At 36.3% G+C, this 21192-nt stretch overlaps 1 protein-coding gene across 3 annotated transcripts in view; it reads left to right on the forward strand.

The window, feature by feature from the left end:
• The window catches only part of LOC112044712 (protein-L-histidine N-pros-methyltransferase), an 85072-nt gene that overhangs the window by 10420 nt on the left and 53460 nt on the right, over positions 1 to 21192 (forward strand). For all 3 annotated transcript variants that reach the window (XM_024080649.2, XM_024080644.2, XM_024080645.2), the window contains one exon: positions 19677 to 19867. In XM_024080649.2, the coding sequence (XP_023936417.1) occupies positions 19677 to 19867 (191 nt within the window). The remainder of the gene's footprint in view (positions 1 to 19676; positions 19868 to 21192) is intronic.

Genomic DNA, 21192 nt, shown 5'->3' on the forward strand with positions numbered 1-21192 from the left:
ATAATTTCTTGGATATTGATGATGCAAATGGAAAATTCAGTTATCCAAAAAACTGACACTGACTGATGTACATTTGTACTCGTATACGTAAAGACTAATTAAGTTCTTGACACACTTGCCTAACCACTACATATAACTACCAATCATCTATTTTAAATTTTTCTACTCTTTCTCACACCATTTATATACTATTACGATAATCCTTATGAAAAATTTAAAGTTTAATGCAAAAAAGCTTTTACAGCACTATTGATCTAATTCATGCCCTCTACACGACCACGCAAGCACCTTCAAAAGTCGTTTGCAATACAGCCACCTGAGACCAGTTAGCACTTACCGATGGTTAATAGTGTATAATGCTTTAAAAGCTTCTATAAAATTTGTTTGGAAAAAGTTCTTAACGTTGTATGTTCTCATGTAATACTTATCGCAATGTTGCTATCATTTTGTCCTTTTATCCTTTAAGGATGTGTTTCACGTCATTTCTTATTAAACCAATCGGTCTAGTTTTGATCGTCTGTACTAATATTCTATATTAAACATAAGAGGTTGCTGACTTTAGGGCCTCACTGCTATTGCAATTGTGAAAGGACATACCTTCTGTTACCTATTGGCAAATAGACATTAGTGTTTTCCGTTTTAAGTTCGTTCATCTGGAGTGGGACATAACATTACACAAATTTTGTTTTCAATGGAATCATTAATAAAATCAGTAATTATAATCAGAATTTGTAGAATTAATCATGGTAGGTTGAGTACCTGAGTAGAAGTAGTAGTAATAATAGCTAATGTGTTTTCAAATGTCACATTTTTAACACTTGAAAACATATGCTTTGAGGTTTGAACCTTCATCTCCTTCAATCTAAAACGTTGCCAAGTTATCGTCAGTTTCACAAGAAAATTAACCAACGCTTGCCAAAACATATCTTACCTTATAATCTTACATGAGATTAAGTCGCAGTAGTTGAAAGCGCGCAGAGTGGGGGGTGTATTTATGTCACCTCGGGGACGCAAGCTCTCGCCCCTCCCAATTATACCGCAGTAAAAGTCATAAAAAGACACCCGAAGTTTTTACACGAAGCTAGAAGAGGCTCACGAAATTAAGAGGGGCGCCGAAATGTGAGATGAACATGAATTTTTTATAAGAGCAGATGATGGTGCCCATTTTATGATGTCTTGCGGCGGATAATGCTTGCGTTGCACGCGTGCTGCTCTCTGAATCATTGATGCCGCCTTTATTGCTACCTCAGACAATGTCAAATAATTAATTACCTGCCTACAAAGAATGCTTCATACGGCCCGGCTCAATCAAGCGCCAAAGTCAGCTTTATTTCCGACGTGTTTCGTTTTATTTTCATTAATATCTAAGTTATTTTGAAGCTGTTTACAGAAAGTCTGGTTTAATTTTACGTGTTTTGTTTTAGTTTTAATTAACTATTTACATTGAAATTTTACGTATGTTTTTTTTAGTTCTTTGTTTAGTGATCCCTCAATCATTGATGCCTATTAGCCGGGAATCCGTAGAACATTTTTTACAACTGATTACTATTAAATTAATTTTTCGTGACGCTCAATTAGCTACCAGAATCGAGAATTTTCGTAAATAAAAAAGTTGATTGTCTCGTCAAGATGACGCTACTCACGAAAAAATAACTTGATAGTAATCACTTGTACAAAATGATCTACGGATCCCTGACTATATTTTATTGCTACATCAGACAATGTCAAATAATAATTATTACCTGCTTCCAATGAACTCGGTGTGTTCTCTCTTACGGCCCGGCTCAATCAAGCATCAAAGTCTGCTTTATTTCTGACGTATCTCGTTTTATTTTCATTTGCTTTATTGCTTTATTTCCTACGTGTTTAGTTATAGTCTTATCAAAATCTATACTAATATTATAAAGCTGAAGAGTTTGTTTGTTTGTTTGATTGAACGCGCTAATCTCAGGAACTACTGGTCCGATTTGAAAAATCTTTCAGTGTTAGATAGCCCATTTATCGAGGAAGGCTATAGGCTATATATTATCCCCGTATTCCTACGGGAACGGGAACCACGCGGGTGAAACCGCGCGGCGTCAGCTAGTTAATTAATATTTTAAGCTACACAACCAAACAGTGTTTACCTTTTTGAGATAATTGTATATTATTTAGTACTAAATATTTAGTGGTCTTTAAATAATTGATGCCGCCTTTTTTGCCTTTGCCACAGACGATGTCATATAATTAATTACTGCGTTCAAAGACCTCAGTGCTCTCAGGACCGTCTCAATCAAATGCGAAGGTCTTCTTTATTTTCGACATGTTTTGTTTTATTTTCATTAATAAATTGTTATTTAAGAGGTATTCTTGAATATTGCTGTACTGGCTTACCAGACAATCCAGTGTCAACTTTGGATTGTACATGTTAAGCTGCTAGATTGTCTGTGCTATCGTATCTTCGTTCGAAGAGGTGGTATTAGAGGTCGTTGTACTGTATTAAATAAAAACAACCAGTACCCAGTGTCTAAACCATAGTACGAAGAGCCGATGAGCATTCGGGTCCTAAGGTGCCGGAATAGCGACCCCGCATCGGAAAGCGCAGTGTTGGAAGTCCATGCATTAAAGTCCCATGGACGTCCAATGCTGGACGTCCATGGGACTTTATTATGTTAATGATGATGATGATGATGATGATGATGATGATGAAGATTCAAATGACTAGTGTCGTGCATAGGCTTTGTGACCATGGTAATGAGAGAATATTGGCAATGCTTTGCTGCAAAGGTACACGTTGCCCATAAGCTGTCGTAAAGTGAGTTACTTTTTTGGTAACAAGAACGCACCGAGAACGACTTGAGACCTGGTTAACGCAACAGCGGTTTTCGTTATGTGCACGGTGTATGAAACAATACATTCTCACGTTTAATTTCTTATGGGGCCCAATTGATTTTTTTACGAGTGTGTTTATTATGCCTCCAATGTGCGAAATGTCGATTGTGATATTCGCTTTTAAGAAAACGCGAGATTTATCACCAATAACTCACCTAAAAGTTCTTACCCAAAATGCTTTATACTTTTAGGTTCAATAAACCTTAATAATAACCTAAATAAATAGACATTGCCTGCCTAATTAAGCACAAGTTTTGAACGCTACATATGGTTTATGTGTTTAATTTAACTCTAAGATAGTATTTTTTCTATAATCACTTAAAAGTGTAGTTACATATATAATAAGGCTTCCTTGGATCACCTGTTAAATGAAATGCCTCATTGGCCCCATGGTGTAGTCGAGTCCCTGGTCTGGTCAGGTCAACAAAAAATAAGTGATTGCGATTTTCTATAGATGTTGTGATGATCTGCGAGGCACGGAGGTATGCTCTGGCAGAGCACGTAAACCCAGCGGTCCTTATCTCTTTCCAGTCGTGTCGCCCTATCTGACTACAAGACTGAAGGGATAGAAATTTCCTAAATAGGCTTGAATGGGTTAAGGTGCCAAACGCAATACCGAGACTATGGATTAATAGCTCCTCATTGGACTACTGTCGCCCACTCCACAATCTTTTCGACTAATTAGAGCTGAAGAGGAAAATTAATCATAAAACTATCACTTCTGTCGAGCGTTCCGAGAGGCTGCTACCGTATGCGTAAGTGAAAGGGAAGCCAGACAATAACAGACGCCGTAACGCGTTACGTTACGAAGCGGTTTACCCACCCATAAGAATATTATCACTTCGAAAACGACTACTTTGCACTGTCTTAATAAATACTACCAAATAATGATAATGTTATCAGCATATTTTAACGGGCTCACTATATGGCCAGGCTTCCCTCGTAGCGAGAAGATATGGAGCTTAGATCCACCACGTTGCTCCGATGCGGACTAGCGGGCTTAAAAACAAAAACCATACCGCAACAAAATTTAACAAGCTACAATAAAGGCTATATCACAAAGGGTGAGAAGGGCACCAACTTTAAAGTGACACCATCGCAGTGAGTGTTTACGTAACCGCTAGCGTGTAGTCACATCGTAAAGTTTGAACGGAACTGTCACGCGCAGAGGAGGTAGAGGACTAGTCCGGCGGTGCGTGCGTGCCCTGCCTCCTCCACAGCTAATATGATTATGACACTGCTACGTGCCAGCCCAGCTCCGGGAGTCCTCTCACAAATATTCATTAATCTTTCACGGTCCGACGTCCGCCGCGATGGAGATTTAATCAGATTAAGGATCATCTTTTTGCGGGAAAAGTCATGCCCCTTTGTTGCTGGTCGGCCTTAGCTCGCACTTTTGTGCTGAATTTATGACAGATGATGTTTGTTCAGAATGTAAATTGCGTAAATGGGAACGGTGTCTGCCTACTGTTTTTTCTTTGCATGTTAAGTTCTACCGACGTAACTTCGGCCTCAGCGACCTATCTCATCTCATCTTGTCTCGTCTTGTCTCTATCTTATCTTGAAGACTGAAGCTAGCCATCTACGCAGGGTGTACATTAGTCACATACAGGATATTTGTGGTAAAGCCTATAAAACTCTTGGGTTTGTACTCCGACAATCACAGCATTTTAACTCAACTGCTATAATAAAGACGCTGTATAATGCGTATGTGCGAAGTAAACTCGAATGTAATGCCATCATTTGGAGTCCGTTTGAGTACAAATACATAGATATGATAGAGAAGATTCAAAAAAAGTTCGTCCGTTGGCTTTATAGGAAACAATATGGGTACTCAGTGGGTTATCCTACTATTTATCCAAGCGTCTTTCTTCTGGGTATGACAGGGTACAATAAACTTGAGATAAGACGTAAAGTAGCACTGCTACAGTACATAATACATTTAATTAGAGGCGAAAAAAGTAATCCTGTCATATTAGGGTCGATAGACTTGCATGTTCCTGACAAGTATATAAGTTGCCGACGTCGCCAGTTATTTGTGGTGCCGTGTGGCAGAACTAAAGTAAGCCAGCATGCGCCGCTGGCTCAAGCGCTGCGCCTGCTCAATGATCTCACTAGTAAAAATTTAGAGATTGACATTTTTTACACTCCTGTCTATCAGATTGTAAATAAAATTAAATTGTTATTAGAATAGTTTTTATGTATATGTCATTTTTAATTTTGTTATTTGAATAGTTAATTTTGATTGTTATTATTATTATTATTATTTTTTTTTTTTTGTGTATTTTAATTGTTGACTATTATTATTAATTTATTTGAATTGTTTAATTTGAATTGGTTAATATTAATTTATTCTTAATATTTAATTTGATTGAATTTGAATTTATTATTTTTAATTTTTAATTTGTTTGATTTTGAATTTATTATTTTGAATTTATTTTGTTTGCTTAATATTCATTTTGTAATTTAAGATTTATTGTCGTAATTATTATTCCTGATTGCTCGAGAAACGAATTGGGAAACTGTAATGTTTCTCTGGGCACATGTCATGTATATAAATAAATAAATAAATAAAATAAATAAATATTTGGTGAATAGATGCAAACACTGGTGCACCATCTTCCTTCATTCTCATAGTCCGATAGGATACAATTTGAAAAAGATCTGACATAGGATGGCTTTATGAACTCTCCGTGTCACAGAGGTTTACAACACCAGCCACTTCCAAATCCCAGGTCAATATTTACTTGCTTTTTTTGTTTCCCTGTATTGTGATTCGAATTTTGAATTATTATCTAGTTAAGTAATCCAGTGGCGGGCACTTCATAGATGCAAATATGCACTGTCTACCCTGAGGACTCTAAACTGCCTCTTTGGTTAACAGTGGCGTGCAAAAGGTGTTTAACTAAGGTAGGCAATATACGTACAAATTGTTGGTACGATATTGAAAATTCCTTTTCCAACATGCTGCCAAGTCTGGCAAGGCTTAGGGACGTAGTAGTGGAAAAAACTAAAACCCATAACCAAATTTTATATTGTTTCACATACCACATTTCTAAGCCGACTTGACCGTATGTAGCTGGCATTAAGACCCTTTATTGAAAAAGGAATTTTCAATATTGTACCTACAATTTGTGCGTATATATCTACCTTAGTTAAACAACTTGTGCACGCCACTGTTAGCCAAAGAGGCAGTTTATTGTGTACATATAGAGTACGCAATCTCACGCAGGGAGCATCTGTGTGATGGCGCCAAGTCGACTGTTGGTGCCCGTGAACCGTGCGACCTCGCCGCGCTGTCTGCTTCAAACGGAATCTCCCGATCGAGTGCATTTAAAAAGCGAACCAATAGCGTATACATGAACTGGCGGGCGCACGCATATTCATTCGCCATTAGACCTTAATCCGCCCCTGTTGCTAAATCCGTTCTTAGTGGACGTCTACTACAAACTACCCCCCTGGCAAATTTCATTTTTTGTATGTCGGTTTTCGATATTTCGTTGAATATTTTGCTTATAGACGAGTCTACGCGAGTCATCGAAATACAGGCAAGTGTCAAAAGAAAATAATTAAAAACGCGTTTACTAACAATGATTATTTTATACTATAGATATGTTACGTGTGCCTAGAAAATCATCGCAAAAAATTATCCGAATTTAACAACTCCACAGAGCGCAAACAATTTTGTGTTTACTTACATTATATATTTATGCATATATAGTTTTTACACTTCATAAACTGTGTGTTTAGGAAGTGTAAAAACTAAATCGACATTGTAGACAATATTTAGGTATTATGTGTTTAAATAACTTTCGCTGTTCGATAAGCGACTAAAATTATATTAAGACAATTATGCACATTTGATGTTGATGCGCTAGTCTTATCTCTTATGAAAGCAAAAGTAGGTACGAGTAAATGACTGACTACTCCTACAATGAAAGAGATCACAGATCTCGATACGGGATTTAGAAAATAAATTCGGCAACTTTAAAAAAATATTAACACTTAAACGGCCCCTCGCACAGTCCGTTTGATTCATAGATAGGACGCGAAAATTCGAATAAAAAGTAGAATTAAGCGCGGCGAAACGCGCGTAAAATTATTTTACCATTGTATGCAAATCGACGTCGACGTGATTATTTTATTTTCCTAAGAGTCCCTGAATATAAATCTTGCTTGATAAACGAAACCAGTCTGCAGTTTTTCAATTGATTTGTGTTTGCTTACAAAAATAAACATCTATTTGCTTGCGATATCAAAAAAATACATACATTTAAGTACAATGTGTGTATGTTTTACGATAAACTTACAAATATGTCTACAAAATCTATACTTATAATAAAACTGGTCGAATTCTATACATTTATTAGCAATTTGAGATTTTACTCATAACATATGTAACAACAAACGTTAGCGTGGCATAAAGGACGCCAGCGCCATCTAGAATCTATACTTATAATACGATTTCTGTACATTTTTGTTGGGGGGCATTACATAATCGAGACTGAAGCTAAAAATATTTTATTTCGATTTTTTGTCTGTCTGTCTGTCCGTGTTTTTTTGTTATTTGAGCATCACGCTGAAACTACTGAATGAATTTAAATGCAACTTGGCACGGTTTGAGTCCATAATACGAAGAAGGTTATAGGATATTTTTTATTGCAAAAATAAAATGAGAAGGGGGTGAAATAGGGGTCGGAAGTTTTTATGGAAAGTCCTTCATTTTTAGAGTTATAGTTTCAAAAATTTGTTCATAAATCATAAAAAAAATACGAAATATAATTTAATTCAAAATTTTTTAAATAGGGCTTGAAAGTTTACATTGATTTCCACGCGGACGAAGTCGCGAGCGTCCGCTAGTGTATTATAAATCGTCAGTTGTAAAAGAAGCCACAAACAATGAATGACAAAATAAATTCGACAAAAATTGACAGCTTGGATCTTTGCGAGAGTTAAACATTCGTCAAAAAAATGTTGGACCTTGTTAAAATTTGTGAATCTGTAGATGTTTGATGTTCCTGACATGCTGTAGAGCAAAACATAAGTAAAAATACCTGTTGAATTGAATCTTTGAAATTTTCATTTTAAATTATTTGTTTCATTCGCTTAGATTTTACTCCTGATGTGTATAAAAAAATAATTGGAGTGAATGTAGCCTATGTGTCTATTATACTATTTTATCTATCTTTGAGCCAAATTCCATCAAGATCCGCTTAGCCGTTATGCCGAGATTTAGTAATTTATCATTGATAACCCATATTCGGCTTACTGTTGAGCTCGAATCTCCTCTCAGAATGAGAGAGGATTAGACAAATAGTCCACCACTCTGGCCCAATGCGGATAGGCAGACTTCACACACGTAGAGAATTAAGAAAATTCTTTTTTTTTTTTTTTTATTCTTTACAAGTTAGCCCTTGACTACAAGCTCACTTGATTGTATGATTGTAAGTGATGATGCAGTCTAAGATGGAAGCGGGCTAACTTGTTAGGAGGAGGATGAAAATCCACACCCCTTTTCGGTTTCTACACGGCATCGTACCGGAACGCTAAATCGCTTGGCGGTACGTCTTTGTCGGTAGGGTGGTAACTAGCCACGGCCGAAGCCTCCCACCAGCCAGACCTGGACCAATTAAGAAAATCTCAATCGGCCCAGCCGGGGATCGAACCCAGGACCTCCGTTTTTAAATCCACAGCGCATACCACTGCGCCACGGAGGCCGTCTAATTCTCGTCTCGTCTATTCCTGGTTTCCTCATGATTTTTCCTTCACCATTTGAGACACGTTATATTTAATTTCATAAAATGCACATTGCAGAACCTACGCCCTCCGAAATCGGAGGCCGTCATTTCCACTAGGCTATCACAGCTCTCAGTTTCAGTAGGTAATTATAAATGTTAAATTATATTCATTTTATTTAGTACAGTCAATGCAGTTTCCAAATCAATTAAGTAATGAAGCATCAAACCGTCTTGATTAAATGCAATTTCGTGATAAAGCTCCTTCGCTCCGAGCGGCGCAGTGTCTAAGGCAGCAAGTAGCAAAAACGCCTCCACGACGGGAATGTGTCACCGCCGCGTACGTACAGCCTATAAAAATACCTTCGGATGAAGGCTCGCGCCCCTTTCCATTTCTTTTTAAATCAATTCAATCAGTCGCCAACGTTCGACTGGTCGTCGCCAAATATTGCGATGTCACAAAAATTCAAACGCCGCGAGAATCATAAATATAAATCGCTAATAGCGTCCTAAATCATAATTGGAATTGTTGAATGACAGCCAATTGATTGTTCGATATGCTCGATCATTTAATATCCAACCGGCGATAAACAAATGTGATTATACCAAGATACCTACTTCCTAGACCGCTGTCAAGGAAAATGTAAACTACGTCTGGATGAATTAAACATGGTTCCTTTAAAAATGGATTCCAGCTTATCACAACACCAACATCTGAAAGGATACAAAACTGCGTACCTATTTATCCTATACAGAAGATTGAATGTAAATAATCACGTGTGCCAACCAGCAAAACAAAGTAAGAGCCAATAAATTTTATACTGAGCTTTTATGTATTTCATTCTGTGGTAATATTTTCTACATGATTCCATACAAGTTGTATGTATTAAGTATAAATTTTACATTGTTAATATCACCTCCATGCCATCTCTATTTTGAAATCATCGCGATGATTGCTATTTCATTCTTAATTAAAATGTGGTTGCAACTATAGCCTAACACGTATCACTTTTATGTCATCACTAGTAGACGCCGCGAGGTTTCACCCGCGTGGTTCCCGTTTCCGTAGAAATACGGAGTTAAAGTATAGCCTATAGCCTTCCTCTATAAATGGGCTATCTAACACTGAAAGATTTTTTCAAATCGGACCAGTAGTTCCTGAGATTAACGCGTCCAATCAAACAAACAAACAAACTCTTCAGCTTTATAATATTAGTATAGATTTCTGTGGAATTATAACATGCATTAAACTATATGTCTTACATTTTTAATGCAAAATGATTCCTCTGTACCAACATCATTTTGAAATCATCATCATCAAAAAATAAAGTTGCTAATTTATTTCTATAATTAAAATTTTGTTGCAACTGTAGTCACTTATTGAAATTCGAGGAAGTAAAATTAATTTTAGTTGCATTTTTTTATTTATTGAAAGAGATGTTGTACGTACATTAGCAGCGTTCACGGCCCGTCTCTTTATATTACTGCTGTATGTGTTATATGTATCAAAAGTATAGATTCTACATTGTTAATACTACCTCCTAACTACAGTTCGTTTCATGTAGGATGGTGCAGGTGACAGTTTGTTTCACACTTGAAAGTTTGCCGCGGTTCACGATAATAGTACGTATTATGAACGTCATACAGACGACTGCCACCGTACCCATGCTATCTGAAAAACACTAGTTCCATTTTGAAACAATCGCAATTAAACCAATAATTCATTTCTATAATGAAAATGTTGTTGCAACTGTAGTCTAAGACACTTATAGAAATTTCGGGGAAGTTAAATTAATTTTAGTTGCATTTTTTTATTTAGTGAAAGAGATGTACGTTGGCAGCGTTCAAAGGCCGCCGCTTTTTGTCACTGCTGTTAATTTCAGCGGACAATGGGCGGCGGCGCGCGTCCGCACAATCAGCGAGCCGCTTAAACGCTCTCTTTACCACAGTATAATTATTATCATTTCAACAGCTTCATAAGAATTTTAAATGTAATATTTTATCTATTTATCACATTGACCTCTTATAATAAAAGGCCTGTAAATATAGTCAATAGTCAATAAAATTCCAAATTCAGAGCAAATTCAACCTTAAGGATTGAGTTTAAGGTTGAATTTGCAAATGCGACTAATTGAATTGAGTGCCAAGAAGTTGCGTTTGGCACTCATTGAGTGGATTGTGCATCCTCTTTTTAATAGGAGATCGATGATTTATTACAACAATTTTCTCAGGAACTACAGGTTCGATTTGAAAAAATCTTTCAGCTTTAGATAGCCCATTTGTTGAGGAAGTCTATAGGATATATATCAACCCCGTATTCCTACGGGAACGGGAACCACGCGAGTGAAACCGCGTATAACATATGCAGCCCCTGTTTGGTGTAGCATCTCTGAAACAAGATACTGCAAATTACAAGTTATTCAAAACAAGGCATTAAAAATTTCATACAATACGCCATTTAGAACTAATTTAAAAAAACTACATGATCAGTTAAAATATCCGTTGCTAAAAGATTACATCCTTAAATTGTCTCGTAATTTTTATGTACATAATAACCCCATTCATCCTAACATTTTGGTTTCGTCAATAGGTCGTAGTAGACTCAAAACTTTATCGTACGCATCGACATACAATAAATATAGACTGCCCCATCACTATTTTCTCGGTGATTCATAGCAATAAGTAATAACAAGCGACCGGTGGCGCGCTCGTCACTGATCCGTTCGCTCAATATATTTGTGCATTACCCGCAAAAAAAAAAAAAAAAATTAAGTTCATTTCAATAATATACAATAAATACCATAGTAGAATAAGTTACCATCTGTAAAATTACTTCTGTGTAATAATATAATTAATAGAAATGTACATGTATTATAAGTGCTTGCAACAAACGGGCGCTTAGCAGTGGTAGGTTGGTACCTGCATGTCTCAAGTTAATATTAGTTTATTACTTTGTAAATTATGTCCCAATTGTTTTTCCTGCCATTATTCTAAATGTTTATAAAGGTGTGTAAGCCTGTACAAACAAATGACCATAGCATGTTAGCAATAAGAAATATTTATAAGTCTATTGTTCTAACAACACTGTTACAATATATTATATAATAAAGACATTTAAAAATCAAATCAAATCAATGGTGGAAATGTATTGTTGCCGCAATTGTGATTTACCAATCGGAATCGTGTTTATTGTATTATCATGTGTATTGTATTGAGATAACTTGTATGTCTATTAAACTGATTCCTATACTAGCTATAGCTTGATGAAAATTCATGTTTTGTTCTTAAACAAATGGTACCTTTATATAGAGTTTCTTATTTGTTTCTTCTCTGCATTCACGAACCAATGCAAAAGTGCTTTTAAACTAAGCCTAAGCCTATTTTTTCCGGGATGAAAAGTAGCCTATGTGTTAATACAGAGTAAAATCTATTTCCATTCCAAATTTCAACCAAATCCCTCAGTTGCAGCGCAAAGGAGGAACAAACATACTTACACACTTACACACAAACCTTCGCCTTTATAATATTAGTGTGATAGTGTGATGTATTTTAAATTCTTGTGGCTAGAAAACATCTTTCACTAGATTATACCAATTGCGCTTAATTTGAAGCCGTTAAATCCCGATCGCGGTTGTTGAATAACAATTGCCCCAAAGAATTTGTTAGCTGGAGGTCACGTGGGCCCATAAATCCCAGCCCTCGATAGAACAATTAAAAGACGAGCTCAAAACAATTACGCAACAGTGGCCCTGAGGCGGTCGTGATGCCATAGAACAAATTCATACAACATCTATCGACTGGATGAAATAGTTTGCATGTCTGCAACCGGTAAATAAAAATTATTTTGTTTATTACCGAAACTCCTCGATAACTTATCTTCCTCGATTTAATATTTTCCTTTATCTATCTTTACTGTAGGTAACTTATAAGGATTGAAAGGTTTTTATTTCGATTGAAATGGATTTTTCGTACAATTGTGACTAGTCGTTATCAACCCATAGTCGGCTCACTGCTGAGATCAAATCTCCTTTCAGAATGAGAGGGGCTAGGCCAATAGTCCACCACGCTGGCCCAATGCGAATTGGCAGGCTCCACACATGTAGAGAATTAAGAAAATTCTCTGGTATGCAGGTTTCCTCACGATGTTTTCCTTCACCGTTTGAGACACGTGATATTTATTTTTTTTAAATGCACACAACTGAAAAGTTGGAGGTGCATGCCCCGGATTCGAACCCACACCCTCCGGAATCGGAAGCAGAGGTCATATCCACTGGGCTATCACGGCTTATATTATGAGTAGGCCTACTCTGAATTTTACTAAGAAATTACAAAGGCTTGTTACTATACAATAAAAAGTACACCATAAAATATAAGGTGCGGAGCCAGTGGTTATTTTTTATTACGACTTAAATGTGTTTCTTCGTTCTTTAAATATTCTTAAGAAATTACATCTGTTATTAACCCTTAATGACTTGTAGTCGACAAACCAAAAACCACCATTCTTAGGTCAGATTAGTGGTGTAGAACTGCGGAACCCAATACTGGTTGCCCAACACGCAGTTGACCGGTTTTATACTTTTCTTATAATTTTGTTAACCCAATGCAGGTGCAGGGTTAAATTAGGTAATTGGGATTCCTGTGACACCATCTGCTCTAATTGCTCTCATATTCTTTGACCATAATATTTCATATAGGCATATAAATCGATTAAAATCTATACAATTTAGATAGCATGCAGTTTATCTTCTAGTAGCTTTGTCTAGTGTTCATCGAAGACAATTGTTTTACTGCCATAAGTCATTGTAATCTTTAATTGAGCCTCGCAAACGTATTTTCCTCAAGGCTATTAACGTTGCATGTTTATGCACTGGTAATATCGACGCTGTAGATTTTATCTCTAGACTAGCTGACGTCGCGCGGATTCACCCGCGTGGTTCGCGTTCCCGTGGGAATACGGGGATAATATATAGCCTTCCTCGATAAATGGGCTATCTAACACGGAAAGAATTTTTCAAATCAGATCAGTAGTTCCAGAGATTAGCGCGTTCAATCAAACAAACAAATATACAAGCATACTCTTCGGCTTTATAATATTAGTATAGATGTGAATAGAAATTAGAAAATATTTTTATTGATTTAAATAACGCGAAACCATACAACATTCAGATATTTTCCTCAACATTTTTTTATTGTTTATAAGTTAGCCCTTGACTACAATCTCACCTGATGGTAGGTGATGATGCAGTCTAAGATGGAAGTGGGCTAACTTGTTAGGAGGAGGATGAAAATCCACACCCCTTTAGGTTTGTACACGACATCTTAAAGGTTCGCACGTCTTTCTCGGTAGGGTGGTAGCTAGCCAGGCCAAAGCCTCCCACCAGCCAGACCTGGACCTATTAAGAAAACGGCAATCCCAATCGGCCCAGCCGGGGATCGAACCCAGGACCTCCATCTTGAAAATTCACCGCGCATACCACTGCGCCACACCGTCAAACATACGAGTAATAAACTATTTAAGACTGCTAGAAGTATAATAATAGTCCAGTTTTCGATAGTGAGTCCGATCCTTACTTAGAGTTATAGAGATTTATTGTTGTTATTATAACCAGGTCTGGCTGGTGGGAGGCTTTGGCCGTGGCTAGTTATCACCCTACCGCCAAAGACGTACCTACCGCCAAGCGATTTAGCGTTCCGGTACGATGTCGTTTAAAACCGAAAGGGGTGTGGATTTTCATCCTCCTCCTAACAACTTAGCCTAACTAACTTAGCCCGCTTCCGTCTTAGATTGCATCATCACTTACCATCAGGTGAGATTGTAGTCAAGGACTAACTTATAAACAATAAAAAAATGTTGAGGAAAATATCTGAATGTTGTACGGTTTCGCGTTATCAATTTGAAATCTATATCCCTGACTAATAAATCTATCTATAGACCATGATTGAGATATGATGAGTTGAAGCGAAAATTTTATTAAATTAAAAAAATTAAAAATTTAGGCATTTTCATCGTTTATTTCAATGTCCGTGTGTAGTTTATTACAAAAATCATTTTAGATCAATTTTACAATATAGTTTATAAGTTAGGGATAGGAAATTCAAAAACTAAAGGCTTTTTTCAAGCTCAGCCGCTGGTACATACGAGTATGTCTGATACAAAAAAATCATCACTTACCATCAGGTGAGATTGTAAAGGGCTAACTTGTAAAGATAAAAAAAAAATACTTTTACTATAACAACAACAATAAACATATTCTTATTAATGCTACAAATAAAGCAGTAAAACCTACATTTGTTTAGCATGTTCCGCGTATATACTGAGCGTAGTCCAAACGGCGGGCAGCAGGCGGCAGGCAATCTGCATCAGGCTGATCCCATTTTAATGGAGCGCCGGCAAACAAGCTCCCGAGCCGCTTACCGGCAAATCCACCGAGATCCTATGCGCCACTTAGTTACTACATTTTATCTTTTATAGCGTCTACTGCCCAAATAAATGTTAGAACTTTATGCATTTTATATATATGCTCGTATGATTGCATTTTGTGAGATTATGTCTGAATTCTTCTTTCTTAGTTTACTATTTCATTCTGTACTACGAGTATATTGTATACTATATATGCTAATATAATAAAGAGGTAACGTTTGTGAGGTTGTAGGGGCAAATCTTTGAATCTACTGAATCGTTATCAATAGAAAGCCACGTTATTTGTGAGTGTATACCTATAGTTTATCTCTGTATTCCTGCGGGAACGGAAGTTACGCGGGTGAAACCGCGAGGCGTCAGATAGTAATATTATAAAGCGGAAATATTTGACTGTTTATAGGTACGTTCTAAACTTTGAAACTATTGGTCTAATAATTGTAGCAATTCTTTAGGTATAGAACCAAACTCATTAATAATACTCGTAACATACGCGTATTTTAAAGGGAAGGATCGCATCATTACTTTAAAAGACCTTTTTACCATCGCACTGCTAGACACCGGGTAGGTTTCCATCCCTACGTCATTCCTAGAACTCGTACGAAGCGATTTACTTCTTTGTTTCTTATACGCATGGCTAGGATGTGGAACTCTCTCCCGAAGTCAGTACATCCATATTCTTACAACATGGGCATCTTTAAGATGAGAGTGAATAGGCATCTTCTATGCAAGCGCGTATCACCTTAGGCCACATCTACACTTACCATCTGCTGAGATCGTTAAAACATGTCAAAGAATTACTATACAAAGTTTTATTTAACTTGCTTTATCAATGTGTGAATCAGTGTCTTAGAAACAATATAAGAATTCTCAACTTACCGTTGGACTTTTGAGGTTAATGCCTAACTAAAGATGGATTCGCAAGTTGGTCGTATTAATTCCTAAAGCTGACAATGTAAACTCACTCAGTTCGGGTTCATTTCTCTTGTCCCTAGTGTTACATTTAAGTAAAATTTTAGTTTAACATAATTTTTTACAAACTTTTATTTGGTGATATAAATCAGTATTAGACGGACACTTAAAATATACCGGTTTATAAACGATATTCCGAACTTTAACCAGTTCTGTAATCACATTGTAATCACGTCCAATTTAATCCGTTTAGTGATTAAAACGCAATCAACGAATTAAGAAATCAAAACCCAATTATTAAAAGGAAAGTTTTAAAGACTTTCAAAGCTTAGGTGTTATTATGTTTTGATGGGAGTTACATGTGCGCGAATGTTAGCATTCTGCAAGAGTCATTAATTGTTAATAATGCGATATATTAAATAGTTATGTTGGAATGGCGGCTATTCATTGCGCATTAGTGCTTGGAAGTCACAGCTCGCAATGCGCCGCCATTTGCCTGTGAATTGCCGCTCGTCACCATTTATTTCACACACTTAAATGGGAATTAATCTGGCATTGTGCAGGTTGAGCGCATTCAGAGTTAATATTTCGCTCCGTATTGACAATATGCTCGCACAGGTCTTTGATTCATTAGCCGAGAGGCGAACGACCGGCGTATAAAGGATCTGCATCCCTCCATTCGTTCCATCGATGCACCTTCGTTGACCTAACCGCTAACGAGTCAACGGATAATGATCGCATTCAAAAGCGTATGACAGCTTCACTTGAAGAGTAGAATACAAAGAATGAAGGAAACCCGTTGTACTCCAACTGACCCGTTGACCAGTATGTGAAAATCGGTAACCCACATAAAGTCCTTAAAATAAACAAAAGTCATTCGGCCTCAATAGCGAGCCGAATTGAATAAATCATTCGCGATTTGACTTCCTTAACAGGTAGTTTTTTAAAAAACATATATTTTTTATTCATGCAAACCTAGCTTTACACGAGCAGAAATTGAATCCTAAACATAGGTCTCATAAATAATCGAGCCGGGCGCCTGTGAGACTACATATTGCTTAAAATTCAAAAACAACAACGCGGAAGTCGTTTCATTACAGTTACGAATATAATCGACGTATCTAGATACTTTTCAGCGCGTGTTTGATCTTTGTAATTTTTTTTTACTGAATCATTTTTCTTCTACGCATCTGGGAAGAAGTTTTATAGGTATAAATAACGCGATAAATGCGGTAAAAATAATTTGTAGAACAATAGGCAAGATGCTGCTACCTCCTGAATGTTCCTGGCATTAATTAAAAAGTACTCGTAACCTGACAAATGTTGTGGTCACTTCATATAAATTCAAGTTAAGAAAGGAAATTTAAGTGAAATATACGTACGTCGTAAATATACTATTTACTTGAAGTCCAGAACATACTGTCTTATGTGCTCTCGTATTCGCTTTGTAATTGTTTTCTTACGTAACACCGCTACACGAGTTTGTTCCTAGTTTCAATTCAAACTGCTTGAATTTTAAACATCGGAGGTCACGTAGGTATTGCATTAACATCTCCGTATCTGTTTTCGTCGACTAGATACATAAAAAATGGACAACAGCAAATTAGATCATCGTTCGATGATTCTGTAAACAGTGTATTTATTATCAATGAGTGCGACATTCAAAATTTTCCACTATTTGTATTCCGTCTGGAGAATTCGCCTCGGATCCCGTAGTTCCGATGCAGGTTATTTTAAATGTATCTCATTGCATAATCACCAACGTGATTCGCCGTCAGTATTCCCTTATTAAATATTTATTTGTCTCTCCTTTTTTTAAAGTACCCACTTCGCAACGTGTTGGTTCTTTTTTTTTTTTTTCATAAACGTACTTTTTGTACTGTCTGTTGTCGTGTTTTTTTCCACTCTCAGTTTTACTGTTTTTTACTGTTACTTTTATACCGACTTCTGTAAAAAGATGAGTATTTCTTATTATTTTGTCAAATCTTACGATGCAGACTTTGTCCGTCGTCATCTTTCTTGATATGTGTAGCTACCATCGTATTATATTTACCAAAAATATATAAATAAGTTACTTTTTTAAAACTTTAATTTCTTTAGGATCTTTAGAAATAGTATTTATAGAAAGTATCTATAGAATCTATAGAAATAGTATCTATAGAAAAAGAAATATTGTTATGTGCATTTCATCTCTCCAAGGAAACATTTTATTATATCAAAGTATATAAATGATTTAAATAAAAACGTTCTAGTATTAAGAAGGTGATAAGGATCAAACTTACACTAATCACATAATACACGCCTTGAAGCAGCTACTAGCTTTGTAAAAATAGAAGTTCATTTACTTTTTTTTTATTTGTACATCGTAATTGTGAATCAATCATTAATTCTCGCGTCCATACGTAATGTGTTATCAATTTTTTTATACGCTGCTGCCGACTTCGATTTTAATATAAAGACAGATCGGGCATTAATTAAGTCGGGCTGATGAGTTCGCCGTCTCGCCGCCCGCCGTCATTACTACTATATGTAGAGGCGAGAAGTTTCGTTATTATTCTGTGGCGTAAAGAAATGTTAATTCGAGGCAGCGTGAAATTAACAGCCGCTGCTATGCCCTTTGTAGGGCCGCGGCGGCTGACTTAAACATACAACGAGTGACGAGCTACACGCTTCTTTCATACTACGCTCTCTTATTTGCACTCCATTACTCTTTTTATAAACTTTCATTAAAATCTGAGCCGGGGAGTTGTTAAACATCAATTTACGATTAAGCTCCCGGGATCCGCGTTACATTAATGACGTCTTTACTAATTTACTGAGGCAATCGAGGTTCACCTTTCTATGTGTTAGTCGGCTTTTTGCTCGCTCCGGCCTCCGACGCTTGCAAAAACTTGTAATTGTCATTGAATTCTTTCTGCTACAATCGTTTGGACGTTTAATTTTTACTATACCTCTTAAAATTGCGCATTATCCAATGCTTTAGGGCTTCGTTGTTACTTTAAGATCCAGATTTATTATTCGCTCGTACGATTATAATAGTCAAAACACAAATGTATAATAATTTATTTATTTTGCTATCATCCGTAAAAATTCGACGAACCCTTGCGACAACGTCACCCAGGTCCGACAAAATACTCTCTACGTACGTTTCACCCCGAAACCGGAGCATCCTCAGGAGTTGTTGACTCTACAACGTGCAAATGCAAATACAAACTGGCAAAAGTAGGTATTACTAATTGGTTGGTAATCCACGAAATAAAATCGTAACGACTCACGTCATATAGTTTTCTGTATGGCGAATTCGCATGCGTTGTTTCGCAATTCAGTGCTTCGAACAAAGTTCTGGGCATTCTTGATGTAAACTTAACATCATTTTTAAGGCAAATACTTTAACAAGAACTTCTACAAAGGCAAAAATGTATGATATTCTTCCTAAAGTTCCTATAGGATAAAGGAAACTGACGAAACTATTTTATTTCCTATATTAGGATGCTACTACATTTAAATATCATCATCATCATCTATGGATCCAGCCCAATTCTCGCTTCTTCTTTCCCAAAAGTACTTGTTTCGTTAGTGAATATTATGGTGCGAACTTGATATATTATGAATGTATTTAAAGTCAGCCACTGAGGATCAACTAAACTCACATGCTTGCAGCGCTAACGGCTTGACATCCGATAAAACTGATCGTATGTTGGCTTATCGGATGGTAGCATTAGGTATATTGTTTGTTGCAGTGGTACCGAGTCGACAAAAGCCACTTGAGCCCCGAGTTGCAAGAGAAGTTTGTTCAGCTCGAGCCCGACGATGAAACGAAGGAGTTCCTCTCGTCTTCGATCGACAAATCCTCGTGGGTGTGGACGCAGATCTGGTACCTACTGGCCAAGGCTGTCTTGAAATACTTTTGGACCATCACAGATATCAATGGGTAAGTTTTATCTTAAGTTCATTAATATTAAAATAAATATTGGTGACTGTTACCAGAAAAATAAGTTGTTTAGGAAAAAGTTTGTCGTTTATAATTTATTTTTTAAATTAATATTTATTTTGTAAGTGGCTAAGAATAACGAAATATGTAATTTACTGAATATCAATTGTTATATGCATATTGTTATTAGCACAGAGGGAGTGTAACACTTAATTAAGTCTTTTAATTGAGTAACGTAGTCACCTAATAGGACGGGTGATATTATTTGAACTCTGAACTCTATAGATTATATCGATCAGACAGAAAACAAACAATAAATCAGTAATTAGCCCCAAAAAAGTAAGCTTCTTTTCGTACTTACCTTTGGAGTGAAAACTAGAGACAAATAATATGTTTCTAGTCTTTGGTGTAGTCGGACGTCAGCGACGCTAGTGTAAGATTACATCCAATCTATCTAAATCTATCTACCGAAATTAACCTTGCCAGTAATGAATCACATCTTACACAAACGATGAATTGCCGTTTGAATCACGACAATGGAACATTATTAAGTGCGTCCAGATTCGTCCAATTACGCCAATTACAATCTCCTGGTACGTAAGTACATGCGAGTATATTATTTCCTCGTCCATTGTGTTGTATCTGCACAAATTAACTAATTCGAGTCGTCAATAGTGACGTCCGTAAAACATTATGTCGATGTAATGTTTTATAAACTGCATTGTTTTCATTGTATCCTCATCTATGGTAAATAATTTAAAACAATTTGCGTCATTAACAAAAATTTCATTTTTCATTACGTATTCACACATATACATAAAAATTCTATAAAAAAATATTCTTATAAAAATTCTATAATATTTTAATTCCTTACTTTTCAATTTATATGTATTTAAGGTTACTGTTTCAATAATAATACAAACTGTGAAACATTTATACGTAGGTATCTATAAGATACCATACACCACCTTAAAGCAACTATTACATGACAATTGACAGCAAACGGCAAATCAACTACTGCATTGAAAACTTCATCAATCCGCTATTATTATCCCTATTATTGTTGCATTTCTTGGGCGAGAATTAATATTATTTCGAAAGAATTAAAGTAAATTCGTAGAATCGTATAATCAAAAATAGTTAAAAAAAAAATATTTTCTCTTATTTCCGCCAGGGTACAATGACTGGTCCTGAGCTCCATACAATTTTGGCCATTTCCTTTTTACAATCTGTTGCTGATCGTCTTATTTTACACCTGTAATGTAGTCGAAATTGGCAATTTGTGATTTATCGATATCGATACGGCAAGTGAGTAGTCGCACTGC

This window comes from Bicyclus anynana, chromosome 15, assembly GCF_947172395.1.
Source record: "Bicyclus anynana chromosome 15, ilBicAnyn1.1, whole genome shotgun sequence".
Lineage (NCBI taxonomy): Eukaryota > Metazoa > Arthropoda > Insecta > Lepidoptera > Nymphalidae > Bicyclus > Bicyclus anynana.